The 26,402-nt window shown below is 37.2% G+C and overlaps 1 protein-coding gene across 1 annotated transcript in view; it reads left to right on the top strand.

The window, feature by feature from the left end:
- LOC150097433 (uncharacterized) overlaps positions 1-26,402 on the top strand; it is a 364,972-nt gene that overhangs the window by 319,653 nt on the left and 18,917 nt on the right. The window contains exons 10-11 of the mRNA XM_090407059.1: positions 14,042-14,122; positions 14,567-14,767. Of these exons, the coding sequence (XP_090263185.1) occupies positions 14,042-14,122; positions 14,567-14,767 (282 nt within the window). The remainder of the gene's footprint in view (positions 1-14,041; positions 14,123-14,566; positions 14,768-26,402) is intronic.

Below are 26,402 nucleotides of genomic sequence, written 5' to 3'. Positions count from 1 at the left end.
TATATATATATATATATATATATATATATATATATATATATATACAGGGTGTTCGGGATAAATTTGACAGTTTCGTAAGGAAAAAGAAAATCTTCTTTGTATCTATTAAATTTAATGAATTGACAAAAAACATTACAGGCAGAGTTAATTACAATACTATCAACAAGATTTACTCAAAATAACCACCATTAGCATCGATCACAGCTTCAATTCTGCTTCGGAACCTCGAACAAGCTGATGCTACAGTCTCCCTGGGAAGGGCCGCTAAAACTGTTTTAATTTTATCCATTAACTGGGCTTTTGTATTACTGGAAGTGCGATTGGTGTCTTTTTCAACTGCGCCCCATACAAAATAATCCATGGGGTTAAGGTCTGGGGAGTTTGGAGGCCAAACATTTGGACTGGTGAAGTCGTAGAAATTTTCAGACAACCATTTTTGACTTTTCCCAGAGGTGTGGCAAGGGGCCGAATCCTGCTGTCATACATACGGCCTACCATTGGCTACCCTTGTTATCCAGGGCTTGACTACAGTTAGCAACTCCACGAACAAAGCCCGAATTCCAATGCCAGGGTTCTTCAACACCTGTTCCTGCAGATTTGCGAGGAATTCTGCTGTACGAACGCAATCAGATCGTCTGCTAGGGATCTTTCTTCTTGCTACATCCTCGTAGTCACCATTGCAAGTCTCTAGTTCATGCCTGATTGTTTTTACTGTATTCAGGGAGCATTGGGCAGCAGTCGTAATATCCTTATTTTGATGGCGGGCACGAATCATCATGATACAAGTTATTCTCTTCCATGATTCAGGAGGGTTCCAGCTATCCATCCTTTCTCACATCTTGTATATGAATGAAGAAGGGTCCAAACTTTTAAATGAAGAGAAGTGTGTGTTAATACATGTAACTTACGGAAAAATATAATTAATTATAAATATGTCAAATTTATCCCGAACACCCTGTATATATATAAGGTCGAAAATAAGGTCGACCACAGTCGCACAAAACTTTATAAACACCAGGAAAATGCAGTTGGTTGTGTTTTGGTTTTGGTCGACTCAGAAAAAGAACGAAGTTTTTGCAGAGTAGTATAGTCGGTCTTTATGTTGAATTTCTTCAAAATCCTAGATAGTTTTGGGTAAGAGAGCTGATAAATGGTAACTGTATATAAGTGATAGGGTTGGAATCATCTTCTTGTCGAGGATGTTGGCGTGGTCTCAAACGTTTAGTGATGTTACGAGACGAATATCCATTATTTAAGAAGGTGTTTTTCAGGAAGTTAAGCTCATCGGTGCTCTGAAGGTCTTCTTCTGTGGAAGTGAGACATCTTGCTCGATGGGCAAGGGTGGAGATGATGCCCAGTTTCTGAGGAGGGAAGTGATGAGAAGAGCCATGTAAAGATCTATCAGTGTAGGTGGTTTTTCGAAAAATTGAAAATTTAAGACAGTCAGGTAATCTGCTGATCTTTAGATCCAAGAAGAGGAGAATGCCGTTAATCTCTAGTTCTGATGTGAATTTAATGTTCTGATGTTTGTTATTTAAATGGTTTAGGAAGTTTAGCAGTTCCTCGAAACTATGTCCCCAGATAAGGAAGACGTCATCAATGTAGCGTAACCACAGTTTAGAGGAACTGCAAAACTTCCTTAACCATTTAAATAACCAACATCACAACATTAAATTCACATCAGAACTAGATATTAACGGCATTCTCCCCTTCTTGGATCTAAATATCAGCAGATTACCTGACTGTCTTAAATTTTCAATTTTTCGAAAAACCACCCGCACTGATAGATATTTGCATGGTTCTTCTCATCACTTCCCTCCTCAGAAACTGGGCATCATCTCCACCCTTGCCCATCGAGCAAGATGTCTCACTTCCACAGAAGGACCTTCAAACAGAGCTTAACTTCCAGAAAAACACCTTCTTAAATAATGGATATTCATCTTGTAACATCACGAAACGTTTGAGACCACTCCAACAACCTCGACAAAAGATGAATCCAACCCTATCACTCACATACAGTTGCCATTTATCAGCTCTCTTACCCCAAAACTATCTAGGATTATGAAGAAATTCAACATAAAGACCGACTATACTACTCTGCCAAAACTTCATTCTTTTCTGAGTCGACCAAAACCAAAACACAACCAACTGCATTTTCCTGGTGTTTATGAAGTTTTGTGCGACTGTGGTCGACCTTATTTTGGCCAGACAGATAAATCTGTTTCACTTCGTCTTGAGGAGCATAGACGTTACATCTCTTACAGTAGGACACGAGCGAGCGCCCTTTCCGGTCATGTCCTCTTCTCGGCAAACTCTAACCTTGAAGAACAGCCACATCAAGTTGATTGGGAACGCACTACTAATTTATATATATGCAAAGATGAATTTGAAAGAAGAATTATCGAATCAAAAGAAATAGTTCTGGATCCTTCACAATCGAACAACAATCTAAGCTACAATTTGCCTGATTCCCATAGCGCAGTAATCCAGTACTGGCGCTCTAAAATTAGCTGTCGCACACATTCAACTCATGCCAACGGTAGCACGCTGTCACCTATTCAAATATGTCTGTTACTATTCTACTTTTTATTAGGCTGGAAAGTCCATGTTTTTTACCTTGTTATTTTGATTATGTTTTTTATTTCTCACCTGAAGAAGTCAGAGCACCGATGAAACTAGTCATGATTTATTAAAGGTTTTTGTTATACTTTCTCGAGTTCTAGTCATTTAAATTAATTTTATAAATGTATACATCCCGAGTAAATCCTAACTTCAATAATATGTGTGTGTGTGTGTGTGTGTGTGTGTGTGTGTGTGTGTGTGTGTGTGTGTGTGTGTGTGTGTGTGTGTGTGTGTGTGTGTGTGTGTGTGTGTGTGTGTGTGTGTGTGTGTGTGTGTGTGTGTGTGTGTGTGTGTGTGTGTGTGTGTGTGTGTGTTTTAATCATAATTTTACTGACTAGGAACAGTGAGATAAGATAAGATAAAAACTTTAATTAAAACCTAACTAGTTTCATCGGAATGCCGACTTCTTCAGGTGTTCAAATTACCACAAACTGGAAAAATAGCAAGATAAAACATGAACTTCTCATATGAACAAGCTAGGAATAACCACAGTCAAATTTGAACTAGCTTCCGCTTAGCGGTCTAGCGTGAGGCGTTAGTGAGTAGGAACTATTTCGAGAGCGCCAGAACTGAATTACTGCGGTGTGTGAGTCAGGTAAGCTATAACTTAAATTGGTGTTCATGTGTGAGAGGTCCAGAAATATTTCTTTTGATTCTAAGATGCGTCTTTCAAGTTCGTCAGCGCATTTATGGATATCAGTAGTAAGATTCCAATCTATTTGGTGTTGACGCTCTTCTAAATTACAGTTGGCAGAGAAAAGGACATGACTGGAGATGGCGCTTGCACGGGTTCTGTTGTAAGAGATATCACGTTGATGTTCTTCGAGACGTAGAGTGAGACCGACTTATCGGTTTGCCCATAATATGGTTTTCCTTAACTGCAGATCATTATATAAACTTCTGGGAACTGAAGTTGGTTATGTTTTGGCTTGAGTTGACTCATGAAAGAACGAAGTTTTGGTAGGGTGGTGAAGTAAGTTCTAATGTTAAATTTCTTCATAATTTTCACCAATTTTGGTGATAGAGAACTTACGTATGGTAATTGAATGTGTTCACTAGGATTGGAGTTATCTTCTTGCCGAGTTGGCGTATGTGGGTATAGACGGTTCGCAATGCCTTGAGGTGGGTATCCGTTCTTTAGGAAGGTGCTTTTTAGGTGGTTAAGTTCTAATTGAAGATCTTCTTCTTCTGAAATTAGAGATCTCGCTCGATGGGCCAGAGCGGAAATAATACCGAGTTTCTGCGGAGGAAAGTGATGAGAGGAGGCATGTAAGTATCTATCTCTGTGAGTTGTTTTTCGAAAAATCGAAAATTTGCGACAATCAGGCATCGTAGTTATCTTTAAATCTAAAAAGGCTAGGATGCCGTTCACCTCGAGTTCCGACGTAAATTTGATGTTTTGGTGGCGATTGTTCAAATGATCTAAGAAGGTTTGTAAATTCTCTTGATTATATTCCCAGATGAGGAAGATATCATCCATGTATCGCAGCCACAGTTTGGGTTTTAATGTAGCTCTTGAAACAGCTCTTTCTTCAAAGTCTTCGAGAATATGTTGGCTAACACTGGAGATAATGGGCTTCCCATAGCTAAGCCGCTGGTTTGTTTATAGATTTTTCCTTAAAATGAGAAATAGCCGGAGTTTACGCAATGCATTATTAGGGCGAAAATGTTTTGGGGGTCTTTGTTATTAACACCTCCAGGGAGCCCAAAGACTCATTGATGGAGGTCACCACTCAATCCACCAATGCCATCTGCTGCCCATTACCATTACTAGTATTTTTCACAGACAATCACAAAAATCCATGTGCATGGCGGGATTCGAACCCGCAGCCTTTTGACGGGAGCGGATACGCTAACCACTCGGCAAACTAGGCCGAATCACGAATCCGTGACATCAAAATCAACATTGACAACATCAGCTAGTATACCTGCCTTAACGCTTTCATTGTTGATTTTAATTTTTCATCCGTTGTATTGTTTCTTTTTTTTTATTGCTTACTGTGATACGTTTTACGTCTTTAGGTGTTCTAATCTTATGAAAAATAGGCACGTTCCTGATGAAGTCTACCTATCGGCCCACCAAACTATTCAAGCATTTGTAGGTTTAATAAAGTTTTGTTTTATTTAATATAAGCTTAACCATGTCGTTATTATTCGGCCTGGTTTGCCGAGTGGTTAGCATATCCGCTGCCGTCAAAAGGCTGCAGGTTCGAATCCTGCCATAGGTATGGATTTCTGTGATTGTCTGTGAAAAATACTAGTAATGGTAATGGGCAGCAGATGGCGATGGTGAATTGAGTGGTGACCTCCATGGATGAGTCTTTGGACTCCCTGGAGGTATTAATAATAAAATCATACAGGAATTTTGAATGTGATATATATTAATTTTTATTCGATAAATGACCGTAATTCACATATAAAACTTCAACAAGTCGATACTTATAATTTCTTAGTTTTGCTCATGTAAATGTTGCTTTTATGGTAATAGATCTGTCCCTGTATTTCAACCTGAGGAAGTCTGATCAAGATTCCACGAAATGCTAACACACCGTCTGCTGGCTTTGTACAGAGTGGCTGTAATTAAAGAGGAGATGTACAGAGCCTTGTAGCGAAAAAAATGTACTGAATGAAATTCAACCCTTAGCGTACGCGCACTCTGGAATATGAGGTTTTGATTTACAAAAAATTAAATAAATAAATAAACAAATAAATAAATAATAATAATAAATAAAAAGGACAAAATTCTGCCAACAGCATAGAGTCGGCGCTAGAATCACGTGATATCTACATAATCTTACTGTTTCACTGAAGTTTGGTGGATATAAGGAAGACCGAAACTGATTCGCGTCATTCTGATAAGACTGAAGAAAAATGATTTCAGGATTTGAAAATAGCGGATCTTAAGCAATGAGGCCAGGACAAGGGCACAAACGGATTATTTCTTAACAAGCTGACAAAGTTGCAGCTGTCGTCCTGGAACATGGAATGAATAACACACAAAGATCTAGCAGTGCTAGGACAATTGGGTATGCCATACTCAACTGTGTGGATAATCCTGCGTCAAATGCTAAGGTTTCTCCCTACAAGATCTTCCATACTCAAGCTTTGCTTCATGGTGATGCAGAAACTCGATCCTGACGTTTCTAGCTCGAATGGAGATGGATGATGCACGGTCGTGGAAGATCTTATGGAGTGACGAGGCACATTTTTATCTATATTATAAAAGCTAAGAAATTAGAAAAGGTGGTTATCTGCTTTAAAGCAGATAACAAATCACATGCATCGAATCAAGCAGCAGTAGAGACATGTAACCTGTGAAGATCCTCAAGGAAAGTTCTTTCTCTAGTTTTCTTCAACATTTACATTATACATGATATTAGCCGACTACTTATTTGAGTAACGATCTTCCAACACAAATGGCATAGGTATTGTCCTAATCCTGTGGCCTCTTCTCTTTTGAGAGGGTTGCAGCTGATTATTAGGGAGATAATTATGAAGCAAGGTGGTTTCCCGTTGCCTTACTTGCCGTAAGTATTTATAACTGTAGCCGTGTGTGTTCACGGGACCGGTTTGCTTGTTTTGAGGGATGAAAAACCCGTGTTACCAGAAGATAAAAACTTCCATCTCCGCATGAGAACGGTTAACTCACCTTTAGTCGAAAGAGACCAGATAGATTCCTCACGTCATGGACGGAAATCGAACCCAGATCTTTCCGACCACAGGGCTTCGTCTATACCGAAGGTTCTACGGAGGCTTATAGGTATAGTATTCCTATGCGCCTCCGTAGAACAGTCGGAGGCTCATAGTTATAGTATTCGTCCATACTTGCAACATGCAATACGACATCAATATGGTAACCAACTGGTACACAATAAATTCCATTCACCTAAACACAGTTAGATAAAATACCTAATATTATGCAATTCATTGAATTAACCAGTTGATAATAAGTATATAACAATCTGACGTTGATATTAAAAACAACAACAAAAAAGAAATAATAAATAATAAAAATTAAATAAGTTTCTTTTAAGATGAAAAAAATCTACTTAGTCTTAAAACATTTTCGATTTGTTTTCATTATTTCACGGACCCCCTCAACAAAACCTACGACCCACAGTTTGGGAATCGCTGGTCTAGAGTATCACTTATCTTAGAAGATACAATTCAAGAATGATAAAATGATCGAGTGCGTGATCTTTAGGAGGCAGCTGCTCTGTAATTAACAATATTCCACGCCTCGTCCCCATAATGCAAAGTTAATTAATAAAACCTTTGAAACTGGACCAAAATATTAGACTGCATCAATCACACATATATAGAAACACGAGAAAAACCATGACTATAACTATATATATATATATATGTTAACCTTGAGGCCTCTCCTATAAAATTTATTCATGTGTTCTCAAGTTACATTAAGCATACTGTATAAAGATTTGTCTTCTTTGAATCGTTCACCTTGGAATATTGTTAATTACAGAGCAGCTGCCTCCTAAAGATCACGCACTCGATCATTTTATCATTCTTGAATTGTATCTTCTAAGACAAGTGATACAGACTAGCGATTTCCAAACTGTGGGCCGCGGCCCCCTTGGGGGCCGTAGGTTTTTATTGAGGAGGTCCGTGAAATAATGAAAACAAATTGAAAATGTTTTAAGAATAAGTAGATTTTTTTTATCTTAAAAGAAACATATTTAAATTTTATTATTTATTATTTCTTTTTTGTTATTTTTTATATTTTAATGTAAAAAAATTACGCATTGGTGGGGGTTCACAAATTTTGCTTCCTGAGTATTTCGGCGCTTAATGAATATTAGTAAATATATGCTTATTCATATAAGTTTCATTTCAAAGCAGAAATCTAAGAATTACAATTTCAAATATTTCACCTGATATTGACTTTTTGTGTAGCAGTATTGAAACACATCCATCGCATTAAATTGTTATTAAACTTACTTTATGTTTTTAATTCTTTCTTTATTACTAATTATTTTACGTTTCATGTGCTTGTACTGCAAATGTACAATAATAATATATCTATCTATATAAAAATATGAGATAATGTGCCATGTCAAATGCGTATGTTTGTATTGAATATAAATACAATAAATATTATAATAATATATGCCTATATTACGATTTTTTTTCGAGGTGGGCCGTGAAATATTTTAATTTTTCCAAAAGGGCCCTGACATCCAGACGTTTTGGAAGAACTGCTCTAGACAACATTTAATGACACGCGTACGAAATGCACCAAGAACATGAATTGTGCATCAATACTGATCGTGTTGTATTTGAAAGAAGGAACCAAGAAATAAGGATCCATATTTTTTTCTAAACAAAGAAACGTTTGGTGCCTAATATAATTAGCTTTCATTTTATTTATTTATTTATTTTTATTTTACTCAAATAAAGAAAACAGTAAAGGGATAAAGCAAGAAAGACAATACCAGCGTGAAATGTATACCAAGCATAGGGTTTAATATCCGTCAGAACCCTTCTGTAGCATGGTTTCTGACAATCTCTGATATTGTTGATTACGTGACAAATAACGACTACAGTAGTGATTATCTCTTAGCATCAAGTAAACTCCGAATATCAGAATTTATGAAAGTAATGAAGTTCTACAGAGTGTAAAACGTCTCCAACAGAAAATAATATCAGAAACATTATTATTATTATTATTATTATTATTATTATTATTATTATTATTATTATTATTGTTCCGGGAAACTCCAATGAGTCGACAGACTCATCGAGGGAGGCCCTAAGATCATGCCTGGAACAACTATTCAACATTCACACAGTATTTATCATATCTTGCCTTGAACTCATTCACGGTCGTAAAGCTTATTCCACTCATTCACCACTCTCCAAGTAAAAAACCTAGCTCTAACACCCTTGTCAACCACGCTCTTGCCCAGCTTCCATGCATGGCCCCTAGTCCTCCCACCACCAATCATATTTTCAAAAATATCTTCTGGATCAATCTTATAGAAACCCTTCAGTAATTTGAATGTCTTAATCATATCACCCCTCCTTCGCCTATCGTCCAATTTCTGTAACCCACAAATCCTCAACCTATTCTCATAAGGGTCATTCCACAGTCCTGCTATCATCTTGGTCACTCGTCTCAGAACCCTCTCCACTTCCTCCTCATCACGAAGAAACCCTGGTGCCCATAACTGGGCACAGAAGTCCAGATGGGGTCTTATCAAGGCTCGATACAGAGAAACAACAACTTGTTTGTCTCTGCATGTTAAAGTATTTTTCATAAGCCAAGTGATTTGGTGAGATGTTTTAGTCACTTTTGCTATGTGCCCCCTAAACTTCAACTCCCTATCCACCAGCACTCCCAAATCCCTGGCTTCATCAATCTCCTGGAGTACGGTTCCACCAATGCGATATACTGCTGCTGTTCTTTTCACCCCAAAGTGCATAACCTTACACTTTGCCACATTAAACTGACATCCATTTTTCCTAGCCCAGTCCTCCAAACTATGCAAATCATCCTGTAAACTTTTGACATCCTGTGCACTCACAATTGCTCTACCCAACTTTGCATCATCAGCAAACAAGTGAACACTTCCTCTCAAATCCTTTCCAATATCATTGATGAACAAATTGAAAAGCAGTGGTCCAAGAACAGAGCCCTGCGGCACTCCACTAGTCACAAGACGTCTTTTTGACTCCACTCCTGAATAAACCACTCTCTGGTATCTCTCCTTCAACCACCCTCCTATCCATCTTACCAACCCTATATCTATCCCCATCTGCTCCAGTTTACTGATTAGGGTTCCATGTGGTATCCTGTTAAAGGCCTTGGCAAGGTCCAGTAGTATCACTGTAAACCCATTACCCCTATCCAGTTCAGCCGTCACTGTGTTATAAAACGTGAGCAAGTTACTGAGGCATGATCTACCCTTCACAAAACCATGTTGTCCCCCATACAATATCCCATTTTCATCTATCCAATTCTGTATTCTTTTCTTGACTAATTTCTCTAAGACCTTGACAATGATTCCTGATATGCTAATCGGTCGGTAATTTACAACAGCAGTCTTGGAACCACCTTTATGCAGTGGAACTATTTTCCCCTCCTTCCACCCGCTCGGGACTAACCCAGACCCGAGACTCAAATTAAACAAAATGGTCAAGGGTACTGACAATTCTTTAGCTGCTTCTCGTACTACACGAGCTGGTATACCATCCAATCCCACAGATGTATTGACATTGAGGTCATGCAATAGACTGCTCACCTCCACTTCATTCACCACAATTCCCGTATAATCTACTGGTTCATTCATTACTGCAGTGTCACCACCTGGATGATATATACTTGCAAAATGCTCACTCATTAATTCTACAATATCTACTGATTCGGTTACCTCCCTACCATCGGTACTCTTTAAAATCAATCTGCCATATACATTTTGTCTTTTACTTGCAATATATCTAAAAAACTGTTTAGGATTCTCTTTAGCCTGCATGGCCAATGTTCTTTCGTAATCCTTTTTTGCTTTTCTTACCACACTCGTCACCCTTCTGGCCTGCGCTTTATACCGTTCATGTGCCTGCCGGTCACCTTTCTCCTTAAATTCCCTCCATAGTTGTTTCTTTTTTTGCAGCTCAAGCTTCATGGTGTTATTCCTCCATTTAACCCCTACTTGATTTATTATTCGGACTCTAGGTATACAGTCAGCCATTGCTTCATGCAAGCACTTCCTAACTACCTCCCATGCACTATCAACTTCTAGTCCTTACAGTTGTACATGCCATGGCACTGAGCCAATCAAACTCCTAAGCTTTTCATACTTTCCTGCCCGATAATTCCACATGTACCCTGCTTAATTGAAAATTCTACACCTTTAGCCACCTCCCAAGTCAAGACCCTATGATCACTCTCACCGATTGGTGGCAATGTGGTAATATTTTTTACAGCCAAATCCTGAGATGTAATTACTAGGTCAAGCACGCTCTGACCCCTAGTATTTTTCATTACATGCTGTCGCAGATAGTTATCCCTTAATAACCGCATAAAATCCAATTCCTTCCTCCCGTGTGTCTCTCCTCACTCCAATCAATGCAACCATAGTTGAAATCTCCCATAATAATCACCCTCCTTCCACTCATTTCTTCTATTTGCTTGTGCATACTGTCACCACCATCTTTTCCATCACCTGGTCTATAGCAGCACCCAATTGTATATTTAGTTCTGCTAGCCACAATCTCACACCAAATGGCCTCAAATGTGCTCTTTTCTCTATCCTGCAATTCAACTTCTATTCTCCTTGGCTGGAGCTCATCAGCTATCATCAACAATACTCCTCCCCCCATTTTATTCTCTCTGTCATTCCTGAACACACTATACCCATCACATTCAATCCCACTAGCTATATCATCTACAGTCAGCCATGTTTCACTAATACCAATAACCTGTGGTCTGGAAGTGCCAACCATGGCCAAAAACTCTTCCTTCTTGTTCCTAATACTCCTAGTATTAGTGTACATGAATTTAAGACCCCCATTAGCCCCAACCCTACCTTGATGCCTTATATTAACTATCCCACTCTGGTTTGTTTTCCTTATTTGCTCTAGCATATTATATTCATTCTTACATTCAATTGCCTTCCTAAGGACTGTATATCTACTCCCCCCCCCGTAACAAATCTGGTTTCCCTGAATTTGCACATTCACTACATTCAGCAACACTCTCTCAAGTCTTCTTACACCATAACCATTCAAATGCAGGCCATCCATCTTGTATAGATCCTTTCGCCCATCAAACTCACTTTACACGTCCACAAATTCCACACCACTGATGAGTGGTGTGGAATTTGTGGAATACATAACCCTCGTATAAAATCATTCGCAATTATGGCCCTCCTTTTAAACATTTCACTGTCATACCGTGGCAAAAGACTAATCATTCTAACTCTCTCACTCTTTTCTTTTGCTTCCTCAAACAATTTATTCAGGTCTTCTATCATTTCCATTTTATCTCCTTTCAAATCATTCGTACCTGTATTATATATATTAAATATATTTATACTATAATTGTTGTTGTGGTTATATAACCATGTTGTTGTGGTTATAGCCTTGCAGCTGTTTAGGGGCAGCTATATATACACCACCACCATCTAGGGAAATGACTATGAACAAGGTGGTTTCCCGTTGCCTTCCTGGCCGTATTATATGCGCCAAGAACATGAATTCTGCATACTGATCGTGTAGAATTTGAAAATAAGGAACTAAGTCTTGTAATAAGGATCCATATTTTTTTCTAAACAAAGAAAAGTTTGGTGCCTAATATTGGGTTAGCAAATAAGTACGTTCGGTTTTTCAGAGTGGAATGAAATACATTTTATTTAATATATATAATACACACTAGTCAGTTATATATTGATCCTCTTTAAAGCAGATAAACTCCTTTTCTAATTTCTTAGCTTTTATAATATATATAAAAATGTGCCTCGTCACTCCATAAGATCTTCCACGACCGTGCATCATCCATCTCCATTCGAGCTAGAAACGTCAGGATCGAGTTTCAGCATCACCATGAAACAAAGCTTGAGTATAGAAGATCTTGTAGGGGAGAAACCCTAGCATTCGACGAGGATTATCCGCACAGTTGAGTATGGCATACCTAATTGTCCGAGCGCTGCTAAATCCTTGTGCGTTATTTATTCCGTGTTCCAGGATGGTAGCTGCAACTTTGTCAGCTTATTGAGAATAATTCGTTTGTGCCCTTGTCCTGTCCTCACTGCTCAAGATCCGCTAATTTCAAATCGTAAAATCATTTTTCTAAGATTTGTTATTGTCAATAGACCTTTTCTCTTATCCTTCAAACGCTGGAAGTCTCGAAGTACGGCATCAGGGTTCGCGTTGTGGTAGTAATGCTATATTATATGATTGTACCCTGTGTGTTCACGGGGCCTGTTTGCCTGCTTGCGGATTGAAAATCCCCAGATAAACTAGTGTAAAAAACCCTGTTGTCCACACCCAAGACCGGCTAGGCTATGGCTTAGGAAGATCCTTAATCAACGACGGGAATCGAACCTAGGACACTCCTACCCCAGGCATATGGTTGCAAAGCGCAAAGTCATTACTAACCGCACGGACTACTAAACCATAGAATAAGTCCCGGAGGTCGGTGACCGTGCAAGTCACTCACATCGACCGGAACCTTATTCTTTGTAGCATACTGCAGGACACCTCAATGCCAAGACTTGTGCAAGCAGTTATCTCGGCCAAAGGAGGATCAACATGAGGTTAGGTAAGTGGTCGTAATATTTTGACTCATGAATATATGAGAGAAAGTCGTCAAGCTAGAATCCCACATGATCCCACAAATGATTGACGATATTCAAATCAGGAGAATCATGCGATCATGCTTTGACTCATGAAGGAGGATCAACATGCGCTTAGGTAGGTGGACATAATGTTTTGACTCATGAATATATGAGAGAAAGTCGTCAAGCTAGAATCCCACATGATCCCACAAATGATTGACGATATTCAAATCAGGAGAATCATTCGATCAGGGAAGCACACAGAATGCTTGGATATTCTCTTCAAACCTAGAAGAGCATATCCAAGAAGATCTACCGAACTATATCCATTCACGGCACAGGATCCGAAAGAATTCCCATAATAATTAGCGATCAAGGTTTTAAATGGGAATCAGAGATTCCAATGCTGTTCCAATCATAATTCCAACATGAGAAAAATCCAGAGCAATCACTATACCTAGTTACTTCCATCACTATTTGCGGATATGCGTGCAGCCTGGTTGCCATAAACAGGTTGGGTGGTCATAATGTTTTTGGCTCGTGAGTATACATCATCTCTCTGAACGTGCTAGGCTCAACGGAGTTTTATGGCCAATGACTTGTCTTCAGAGAAAGTTAAGTCACACTACGATACGACAGTTAATCTTATTTTTCAAGTATGTAAACTGCATGTATTCTCTCTTGTGTGCATATTTAATATCGCTACACAAGGGCGGTTCAGAACCTACAACACGTTCGTGCTGCGGACAGTTCAGAGAGGAGAAAGAACGTACTGATATTCTTTTTGAATAGGTAGAGGGTGCGGTCTTTGTGAAAGACCGTATTTAAAAAACCTATTCCATAGCACGCAGGTAGATGGAATAAAAGAAGACCAAGGAAAAACATATACTGTATGCAGAAAAAGTTGATAATTTGGTCTGTTTGAATGTTTGGTTTTGGTTTCTAGAACAGCGTTTACAGGTTGTGTGACATTTTTTAGCCTGCTAATTATATAATGCTATTGTACTATAGGCCTTTTTGGGTGGGCAAAAAAAATATTTAGCTGTTTTTTTTTTAAGTTAAAACCTGATTTCCCCCTTTCCTCAAACAGTAATACATGTTTTCAAACTGAGTGTTTCTTTCAGGAAAAATTTACTCTCACGCCTCAGAGGCCTGCAATAACCAACACTTTGACTCATCTCAAGCCGAGTTCGTCACACTTACAAGTAAGTATTTTAAAATCTTAACTTAACATTGATAAAAGAATTAGTAGACTATTAAATGCCATCACAACTTTGATTATTGAAAAGACTGCTACTAAGACATTCATGATATGGCAAATCGTATTTTCCATTTCTTGGCATTTCTGTTTGTTGCTGCTTGTCTCTCTGACGTTGTTTCATTGGAGAGCTAAGCAACAAGTCAGTAAAATGAAATCTATTGGTCTTAGTAGCACTCATGTAAAAATGAGAAACCCTAATCACAACATTATATATTTCATTAAAATCAGAGTAGTTTGCCAGTTACTGTTTTGCGCATCTAAATACTGAACATTTTTATTTCCGATTGAATTTTATAATTTATATAGATGCATTTGGATTAAGACGTTTACACTGGATTTATCAAAGGTCTAATTTTACATTATTGTTTCTCCCTTTTATTTTATTTAGCTCAGGTGTCTGGCTCTCTGGATTGTCCCTTAGCTGGAATTTATTCGATGGAAGGTTCTCATCATCACTTTGGCCATTTGGTTGCTATCGATGACGCTAGTAAGCCTTCTTGTTCTGAATATGCAACTCTCGTCGCTGGTTGCTCCGCACTCGATCAGATGGATCTGCAGCAGGAATGTGCATCAGACCGACTGGTTAGGAGTAAGTTTTAAGTTTCTCTCTCTCTCTCTCTCTCTCTCTCTCTCTCTCTCTCTCGCATATTTCTCACTGACTGCGTGCCTGTTTGGCTGAATAAAAGATCCGTATCTGTGGAAGTAAAAGCTGTCATCCCCGTATCAGATCGGCTAACTCATGTTATTAATATTGCCGATTTCATATTGTAGTTTCGCGCTGGGATTAAGTGGTTTTTATCTGAATTGCCTAAAATTTTATGCTATTCATTTTGCTCATTATGATTCTGATCATTTTTCGGTCTTAGATGAAATATGAAACAACCTAGTAAATATCACCCATCTCTCGGAAAATCACATTTTACTAGCTACGTCCTGAGACGTTGTCTTCTCAGGACGTAGCTAGTAAATGGTCAAAAAAGCAGCTAAACAAAAACATCACACAATAATACAAGTTTTAGCACTGAGTGCTGCTTCCAGTTTGCTACAATTAGTAAGTAATGTATAGACGTTAATAATAATAATAATAATAATAATAATAATAATAATAATAATAATTTTTGACAATGACAAGGTTTATTATCATACAGAGTATTTACATATATATACATTAGACATATTTTCTGTACAGTACAAAATGCACAATACTTAATTCTCTATAAATATCATTATACATTAAAAAAAAACAACTAATTAACTATTTATTCACCATATTTACATATGGATTGGCTTGAATGTGCATACAATTCACAGTTCAATAGTAATAATAATAATGGAATGATTTTATATTAATATGCATTATTTTTCTGCATTTTGTCTTTTGTGTGTTTTTTTTTTCAATTTTTTTTTATAGATTCTATATTTAATACAGATATTTTACTTCTCGCCAAAAATTCAGTATACAAGTTACTGAGTACATTTTGTTGATATACTTGTTTGTTTGTTTGGGTGGCGTTTCTGCTTTCTTCCTCAAAGTTTATCTGAGGAAGATAATAGATTGCGGTGGTTTAATGGTTTTGTTTCACGAGCCAAGTGTAGATTTAACTGCTTATATATATATATATGTGCTTGGAAACTTATATATATATATATATATATATATAGGTATCCCTCGATTAACGCGGTTAATTAATCCCTCGATGTTACCGCGTTAATCAAATCTAATAATCAATGGTAAATATTACAATTCGTCCATGATCGATTACTCTATTAATAATGCGTTTCATATGGTACTCTTTTAGGTAAGATAAAAAATGAATGCAAAGGAAATGTTTAATAAATACTTGTACCTACATTATATACTGCAATTTTTTTTTATCAAAAGTTATCAAGAGTGGTTTGAACAGTTTTAGTTTCTTATCGGCATACATTCTACGATAATAAGCAAAATGACTCTCCAGACCTCGGCAAACAAGCAATAAAACATAAAGAAAAAACACTGCAAATATAACATATGATGGTACAAATTAAGTGGATATTGAATCCAACATTATTTCATAGCCGAATATAGAAACTACAAGAATTTCGTGCCGAATACATAGAAACTTAAAGTTTCGGAGGATGCAACCTGGTAAAGGCAACTCGTAGTAAAGATGGAGTAGGCTCCAGATCACCTTCCTTAGTATTTTCGTAATTAAAGCACATCTCCTAGAGGACATGTGTGATAAATAAGCTTTGGCTCTCTATTTCAGTAATACATGATAGTTTATTTATTTTCAGTTATTTTCAGTTTATTCAAAGCATAATAAAAAAAAATCCATACTATACTGACATCGAAGGTCGCGGTATCTCTCAGATACAATTTATTGTCAAGTATCACAAACCCTTACATAACATGTGCTAAACCAAACTGACAGCAAAAAACAGTGCGGAATATCACTCGAACATATGAATGCACAGCTATCTGTCAGATCAGCTGCGAACTCCGCAGGGGCGTTAATCAAAACTTGCCGCGTATATCAAGGGATTGGCGCAACTTATTTCGCCGCGTTAATCAAATCCCGCGTTAAGCAAGGGATACCTGTGTATATATATATATATATATATATATATATATATATATATATATATATATATATATATATACGCCCCGTGAATCCCAAATGGGAACAAATAACATTTTCGGCATAGTTTCGAACAAGACGCAAGCGAACGTAAAGTAAAAAGGTTTCTATTTAGCAACAACAATGCAATCATGCACAGTAGCAAGCGCATTCAGCGGTAATCTCCCTCGGCAGTCGGCATGTGTCTTCAATAGTTGTTCCTATGTTGATTTTGTGTTTGAGAAATAGGTTATTTGTATATTTAATTTGTATTTGTATATTTGTATATTTAGCTTTTAGTTAATTTGTATAAATATTTAGTTAATTTAATTTAACTAAATTAACTAAATAATATTAAATTAACGAAACTATACAAAAACTAAATAATACAAATTAACTAAATAATATTTAGTTAATTTGTATTTGTATATTTGTATATTAATTTGTTATTTGTATATTTGTATACTTAGCAACAATGCATCATGCACAGTGGCAAGCGCATTCAGCGGTAATCTCCCTCGGCAGTCGGCATGTGTCTTCAACAGTTATTCCTATGTTGATTTTGTGTTTGAGAAATAGGTTATTTATATATTATTCGCGATATTTTGTGCAACATGGCCCCTAGACGTCCAATCAAAAAATCTAGTCAAGAATCACAGGAAAAAAAAAGGTGAGAAATTGATCTTGAAACGAAGATGCAAGTTATAAAGCAATATGAAGCTATTAAGTCCGTCAATGTGATCGCACATGACTTCGAAAGGTCTTATTCTACAGGGACGGACATTTTCAAAAATAAGGATAAAAATCGTAGAGGCTGTGAAAGAATCTGCTTCCATTAAATCAACGATAGTGACGAAGCAACGACAAGGTCTTATCGGTGATATGGAAAAGTAACTTGCATCATGGATAGAGGACTTGAACCAAAAGCGCATACCCCTTCGCGCTATGACCATAACCATATGATATGACTATATTCCAGTTCACTATCGGAGCAATAAGAAATCGTGGATGACTCAAAAATTGTTTGCTGATGCCTAATCAACTGTTACGCGAGTGAATTGGAAAGCTGTTTTGTGAAAGAAAATGTAGAATTTAAAATTTATTAATTCTAGATAATGCTTCAACATGTTGAAGGAGAAAGCAGGACCCAATTACGACTACGAATTCAACGCTTTTTCCGGTTGGTTCATGAGAATCAAGCAGTGTTTTGCGCTGCATAATGTGAAAATGTATGGTGAATCTGCAAGTTCCGATGAGAAGCCTGCCAAGGAGTTTGTGAAGAAATTGCATAAAATTATTACGGAGGAAATTCTTTGCCGCAGCAAATATTTATTATGCATGAGACCTTCTTGTTGCGGAGAAAAAATGTCCCAGCGGACATTCATCCATAAAAAGCTATATTTTAAGGCATAAATCTATGCCTTAAAACTTATGACCGTATTGCGATTCTGTTAGGGGGGGGGTAATGTGGCTGGATATAAACTGAAAGCATTTGTGATATGGCAGAATGAGAGTCTACGAGCCTTCAAAAACATTAGGAAGCATTATCAAGTGTATCTCTGCTAATGAACTCCTCCAGTTCATTAGCAGAGATATACTATAAGGAGCCATGGATGACTCAAAAATGGTTTGCTGATGCCTACAACTCTAATGCGAGTGAATTGGAAAGCTGTTGTGTGAAAGAAAATGTAGAATTTAAAATTTTATTAATTCTAGATAATACTCCAGGCCATCCGTCCTATATCGATTTTCTTCACCAAGGTCAAGGTCATGTTTTTCCTTGTAAACACTAATTCAACTTCATTGATCCAACAGATGGATCGGGGTGGGGGATTCTTGCAGTGTTTAAGGTTTGTTATCTACAGAGAACTTTTTCACAAGCCATTTTTGCCACTGAACGAAATGACCAGACTCTCATTCATTTCTGGAAAGCATTCAGTATTTTTCATGCTATTAAAATATTGCTGTGGCTTGGGACGAAGTGACCTCTCATTGTATGAGTGGCATATGGAAAAAGACATTAAAAAGGGTTGTGCACGATTTTGGAAGTTTTGGAAAAAAATGAAGATCTTTGTAAATTGAGTGAAGAAATAGTGGCCCTAGCAATAAATCTGAACCTCGAAATGTATGATGAACTCGGAAATTGCTCCTGAAGCTTTGACCAACGAAGAATTGGTCGAACTGAAAGAACAACGCGTTGCAGAAGAGGAAGAACGAGAAAAGGAAGAGCCGCAGCCTGGTCCTTCACATAGGGAAGGTAATGAAGATGTGATTGTGCAGGAAGATTTTGGTTCATTATTCTTCTGATTTATAGTGGCAGTAACGCACAGTACAGTTTTATAATTAGGTTTAAAAATTAAAATGACAATATACTTAATACGGTTAAGTTCCTAATCCCTATAACTCTGTTGATTTAATGTATCGACTTACATCCTGCTGAATGGAAAGGAACCCTGGCGTAAGTCGAGGCATGACTCTCTCTCTCTCTCTCTCTCTCTCTATATATATATATATATATCATGGACGAGTACAAGCGCCCACGGACTACCACTGGTTGGACACGGTTTAACTTTTTTTGCAAAGTGGCTTGGATTGAGATATGTTATGTTTATGTCCTTGTAATGGTGTTTGAGATGGGGTTGTTATAGGTGTGTGTGTGTGTGTGTGTGTGTGAGAGAGAGAGAGAGAGAGAGAGAGAGAGAGAAATTTCCCTCTAATTTTCAGTCTGGCTATAATATTTATGTAGCGCCTGTTTCAGCTTTGTAGATCCCTAGGTTTCTCTCGTCGAATGGCAGTTTGTTTATCATGCCAGGTATGTAGAAGTTTCTAGTGACTTTCCGTAGTGATTACAATACTTATAGGTTATGTAGTTTGTTGACTGTGGTCTTGTTATTTAATATGTTGTTCTGGTTACTCTGTACGTTGGACGGAAGTAATGTGTTAGCATAACTATGTAGTGGCATAAGTTTTTCACCTTAAATATTTTGTGTTCTGTCCTTGCTGCTCGTGTAAGTGTGGGCTGTTCTCTTTGTTCCCAGAATATCAGTTTTACCATTTTATTTTGCAACTATTGTAATCTTTAAAGATTTTTAGTCTGTGCAGAATGTGTATGATGCAATTGCGTATCTTTAAATGTTTTCGCATAATGCTTTATAGATTAGTATTTTTGTGTGTGTGTGTCGGAGCAATGTATTTTAATCTATATAGTTTGCTTGCTATTATATTGAGTTTGTTGTGTAGGTAGTTTGCATGGCTATTCCAGCTTTGATCAACATCCAAGTGAACTGAAGTGTTGTTTTCACCTGTGTGATGGTTGTGGTTTTAGGATCGGCTTTGTGTATAGGAGGATGAATATTGGACAATGAGATATTTTGTGTCTATGCGTAGGATTTTGGGGATTTTTGAATATCATTAGCTTTGTTTTTTCAGAGTTTATATACGAGTACATATGCCTATTTCAGTTACCCAGCTAGTGAATTAGTTAATGTCGTGTTGCGTATTTGTGTAAGTGGTATTTGTGTTGTGAATGAATACTATGGCCGTATCGTCTGCCTATTGGAAGATTTTATTTTTTAAGGGAAGATGGATAATATCGTGTGCGTATTTGTTGAATAGAATGGGAGAAAGAACAGCTCTTTGTGGTACTCCACAGGTTACCGGTACCTCTTTGCTGTGCACTGATCCTACACTGTGATGTGCTTTCTGTTTTTCATGTAGGCTTTGAACTACTAGAACAGACGACCTCCGATTCCAATATGTTAGTTTGTTCGACAAGGTTTTGTGTGTTAGTGTGTCAAGCGCTTTTGTTAGGTCAATGAAAACGACTAATAGTATTCTGTTTTTTACCTAATGCAGCATTTATTAGGTATGTGAAATCTTCCAGGAATGTGAAGTAGAAGCTTTTCCATAAACACCATCCAATCGCTGTTTGATAGCACTTGGAGAAAGCCCTTCTTTGGTGAAAAACTTTATCACAGTGCGGCATACTCAATTTTTAACATTACAGCCACTTAGCGTGCCATGTGTTAATCAAACGAGTGCCTCCAACTTAATGATGGATAGAGAGTTGAAACTGGTATCCTAAGCTCCCCCACAGATGGCGCTATCTCTCATGCTCCGCTTTTTAAAATTGGTGCGAATTTTGTATGTCAGGCCGGAAACTTTTGGAACCTAACTTGAATATCATGTTGCATGTTTGTTTGTTTGGGCTTGCATTATTGGATGGACACTGTAGCTATATCGTCTACATATTGGAAAATTTTACCTTTGAGAGGTAATTGGTTAATATCATGCATATAAAATTGGAGACGGAGAACAGCTCCCTGTGGGATTCCATAGGTTACTCTGGTAACTCTCTACTACGATTGACCGGATAAGTGTGATTTATTTATTTGTTCTGAAAACAATTTCTAAACCACTTGTAGAGAGGCTCACCTGTTCCAACATGTTTCAACTTTTCTAATATAATTGCATCTATGAGTGTGTCGAATGCTTTAGTCAAGTCAATAAAGATAACTATGACAATTTTGTTTATATCTAAAATAACGTTAATTATGCTTTTAAAGTCTTCCAGGAGAGAAATTGATCCCTTATTCTTCTGAAAACTTTACTGTGTTTTTGGAATGAAATGAACCTCCTTTATATACGTTGTGATTTTTTAAGAACGATCCGCTCCATAATTTGGTTGATAATTTTCTGTATGGTACAGATTTAGTAATGGCATTTTTCACGGGTAGCATCCATGAAAATATCTATGGAAAAGGCATATTGCTGACACAGATCAGCTATGAGAAATTGATTGAAGGGAGTCAGTATGTATGTGTGTGTAAAGGAGAGAGAGAGATCATTTGTTGAGCTAGGAATGTTAAGCTGACCCACATTGATATATATATATATATATATATATATATATGTTTTAAAAAATAATAATATACTGACTAAAAACTTCGAGAAAGGAAGGAAAAACTTTAATAAACACGACTAGTTTCCGACGAAACTAGTCGTGTTTATTAAAGTTTTTCCTTCCTTTCTCGGTTTTTTAGTCAGTATATTATTATTTAATAAACTGACTAAAAAATAAAATAAACAAATATATATATATATATACTGGGGGGTGTCACCCCCCCCCTGGAGCCTACGGCTCCCAATCCCCCCGAGTTCCGGGCTGGTGAGCCGGTAAGACAAAAAACGTGACATAAAAACGTTTCAAGTTTCGTCTTATCTTTTTATATATATAAAGGTTATATAGCCTATATATAGGGTGTCCCAAAATTCACGCAAGAGGCCATTTACCCGATATGCTATTCCATGCATAACCCTATACTATATACTTTATGAATCAATAAGAAATTACAATTTTTAATTAAAAACCTGTGTTTTCTATCAAAATTACTTCTTGCCTGAATTTTGGGATACCCTGTATATACACACACACACACACACACACGCACGCACGCACGCACACACACACAATTTGTATGAATGAATGCATGAAGGTGGAAGACAATCAAACATACGCCATGTCCTAGGTAGGATTCGAATCCTCATCCTTTTGGCTGGAGAGCGGATATGCTAATCACTCGGGCAATCAGGCAGCGTGGTTAGCGTATGACATTTTCTGTATGCATTAAGCATCCTTAGGTTTTTGTTAAACCACTTCAAATATGAGAAGAGTGTTCCTAAGGTGGACGGTTTGGGGGATTTGTACAGTAATAGGAGTCATACAAGCAAGAAAAAGTGCCTTCAACCGAAGAGGCTACCAAATTTCTGAACGCCTGCTACGTACCTAATGTGTGTTCCCTAAACGCTAGAGATATAATTCAGTTCAAGAAGAGAAATCTGATCCTCACTGGAGATATGAATATTATCAAAAGTAAGGGGAAGATTGTGATTTTCTTTTAGAATAAAGACAAGGAAATGTTTTAGTAGCGCTAAGATATATTTGGTTCTCTTTCCACTGGAGAATGACAAGCAAATCACTATTTATGGATTGAGGACGAACTTTAAACTTGATTTAACGAACTGGTCTTGGTTAATTGTCGTTCACTTAATTAGTCAATTTGATAAGCTGTCTTTTGCTGAGTTGTCATTCATTGAACTATATTTTGATTATTGCTTTCAATGAATTTACTCAAATTTAAGCAGGCTTCCAGAAGAAACTTAAATCTGGAGCCACTTTCATTGACCTAACATCTGCTTATGACACTGTCTGGATCAGGGGCCTCCTCCTAAAACTAGGAAATATTATAAAGTGAAAAAAAAATTTCCAACTTTTTGATTCTATTCTCTCCAAAAGAAAGATCTGAGTCCATATTGGCAGAAAAAAGAGCAGGCCCAGATTCCTTCCCAACGGTCTTCCTCAGGGCTCTGTGTTATCCCCTATACTTTTTAACATCTACGTGTATGATATACCTCATACCAGATCAAGGAAGTATATGTACGCCGATGACCTAGCGATCTTACATCAATCCACCTCCTTTACCAACCTAGAATCAACCCCTTGAATACGGACCTGAACACCCTGGAAGAGTACTTCAAGCAGTGGTACTTGAAGCCAAATCCAACGAAAACAGTGTCCTCAGTATTTCACCTGTACAATGCAGAGGCGAATCGACAACTCAACCTCTCTTTCTGTGAAAAAATGGTAGAACACGAGCCTCACCCAAAATACCTTGGGGTGAGCCTGGACAGAAGCCTAACCTATAAAAGGCTCGTCATCAACCTCTCCAATAAAATTAAAACCAGAAATAATATAATTTCAAGGCTTGCTAGAACAACCTGGGGTTGTGGTGCAGAAGTCCTAAGGTCGTCCGCACTAGCCCTCGCATTCTCTGCAGCTCAATATTGTGCCCCTGTCTGGGAAGGAAGTACACACACTAACATTATAGACACCCAGTTAAACTCTACCATGCGCACAATTAGTGGGACAGTGAGAAGCACCCCTCTCTCCTGGCTGTCTGTTCTATCTAACATTGCTCCACCACACATACGGAGAAGACAAGCCTCGATTAAGGAATTTAATAAAGCAATGAGAAACCCACTCCTGCCCCTACACCAGACTCTCATAAACCCACCTAGTCTTCGCCTCAAATCTAGAAAGCCTCTCTGGTCCATGGACGAACTCTCTTCAGCTGCGCTGCCATCAATATCTGATATACTGTATGGAGAGAATACTGGTCCAACAATCTACCAACAAACGGCTTCCTGGTAGAAGATCTATGTGCTCCGCAGCCTGGTTTTGATCTTCCTAGGAAGGTTTGGTCATCAATAAACAGGATCAGAACTATTCAGGGCAGATGTGGCTACCTTCTACATAAATTATTTCAAGTATAAATTATCACAATACCCTTATTGTGATTGTTCTCCCGTGGCTCAGACGATTACTCATATTGTGTACGACTGCCCAAGGCGCCAATTTCACGGTGGTGGCCTACTGGACATCCACAAGGTGACGGATGAGGCCTTGAATTGGCTTTCCAGGCTAGACCTTGACCTGTAGTTGGTATTGTGGTGGCGGTGGTTATGGAGGAAACAGAAGATCACGGTTCCGTCTCACCACGAAGGCGTTATTCTCATAGTCACTCTCATAGTCCTCGTCATGGTATCAACAGAAATCCTCCTCATGTTAGAAGATGATGTAATGTGAAATGGGCCTCCTCTAATGAATCAAGTTTTCTCACACAAGACACAACTGCTCTCTAATTAAACCTAGGATACAGCTACATTTATGTTGTGAAGTGTTGTGAGAACATGCAGCTTGTTACAGCAGGACGATAATTGTACCTGGCTTGATTATGACAAGTTACTTTTACTTTATTGAAAAAAAAAAAGGAAAAACTTAGAAAGCTGGTTATGCCTTTTATGTAATGAACTTTTATATGTTAAGATTTTCATCATTTGTTGATGGAAATTGTGATTGTGCTTTTCACTTACCAGTTTCATGTAACCATAAGCATAAATAAATAAATGAATTTTCTGCATACTATGTATGGTGAGTACTCACAGAATAACCCACTTCAGATATTCTCTTATGTTTTCTGGCCAATAAAGTTGAAATGATCATTTGGTCTCATTTTACAAATAAGATTTATGCCTAAGAAGTACTGTTGAGATACATGGAATTTTTATGCACTATCATTTTAAATATATTGGCTATCCTGGTTGTTCAAGTGGATAGCATTTAAACTCTCCAGCTTTGATTTAGAATCCCACCGTGGACTGAGTTTTTGTGAATGTTTTAGGTGGTAGATGAATTTCATTAGATAGTACAATGAGTGGCATAATCAGGAAACCCTGATATGGAAAAAACCATATAACTTTGTAATGGTACTTGATATTGGTTTGCAGTCTTTCATGGGTGGGATTCACATATAAATGAATAAATAAAATTATTTACACATTTCCAATTATAAACTATTAATTATAAATAATAATTAATTTTTATTACAAATTACAACACTTTATAAAATAAAAAATATTTTAAAGTTTTAATATATGTAGTATTATAATAAAATTAAAATTATAAATTTAATATAATTTATTTTACATATATTTATCAGTAACTGTAATAATTATATATTTTCTCCGGTATTCTACCACGGTGTATTATGAATAGTTTATTGCGATTTAATTGAGGGCACAACTGCCTGAAATTGAAACATATTGAAACATCAGAATGTGAGAAAATTAATCGTTTGGTTGCTTTGGAGTGGCTTAACCAATAATAAAAAGTTTAATATACATATACTGAACTATATGACGTAGCATTTAATGAAGGCTGTTCCCGACCCATATCTCACTGAATTATGCGCAGGGAATTGAAGAAGCTTGGTATTGGCAGTCTCATGCCTATACGGAAACCATTGATTAATAAAAGCTTCTAGTTCATTGCTAAACATCGATCGCAGAAATTAATATGAAATGTAAATATTGAGAAAAATTATACATTCAGTACCTTTTCTTCATCTCTTATAATAATAGTAAATACGAAATGCTGGAATTAGAATTTCAAACATTGATTTGCTATGGCATGAATAATACAGATCATCGTGAGACATTTTTCTACCATGTTGAATTTTTTCTTGACAATTATTCATAAGACTATAACACTTTTTTATAAAATCTTTATCAAGTAGCTTTATTTTTATCCTCCTACATGTTTCGCCAATCTGTTTCTATTGGCATCCTCAGGGAATACAAATCAGTAAGCACAAAATGAAGGTTACAGACTAGGTTATAACCGATGGTTCTAAATCATACAAAAATTGGTATTGTGCGTGACAATGTGCGTGTCTCGTTAACGTGATTTATTCGTGATGACTCATGACGTAATTGTTATGAAAGTTCATTTCTTTGATGTTTAATGATCTGACAAAAGTTTTCCAAATTTCTGGTAAAATTAGACCTTGATTCTTGTTTAGGTTTTCAGTTATACGGGCGACTGTAGCTGCTTCTTTAAAGGTTCTTGAATGGTAGTTATCTTCTATGTATGGCATAAGGCTCTTATCCCACTCAATGTGATGGTTAGTAGAGGCAAAGTGGCATGAAAGGCCTGAAATGTCTTGTCTGTTATTTCTGACATATCCTATGTGTTCTTTCTTTCTCGTTTCGAAGCTTCTAGATGTC

The sequence above is a fragment of the Typopeltis vanoorti genome, chromosome 17, assembly GCF_054136105.1.
Source record: "Typopeltis vanoorti isolate ZY-2024b chromosome 17, IOZ_Tvanoo_1.0, whole genome shotgun sequence".
NCBI lineage: Eukaryota > Metazoa > Arthropoda > Arachnida > Uropygi > Thelyphonidae > Typopeltis > Typopeltis vanoorti.
This window is presented reverse-complemented; position numbering and strand designations above follow the sequence as displayed.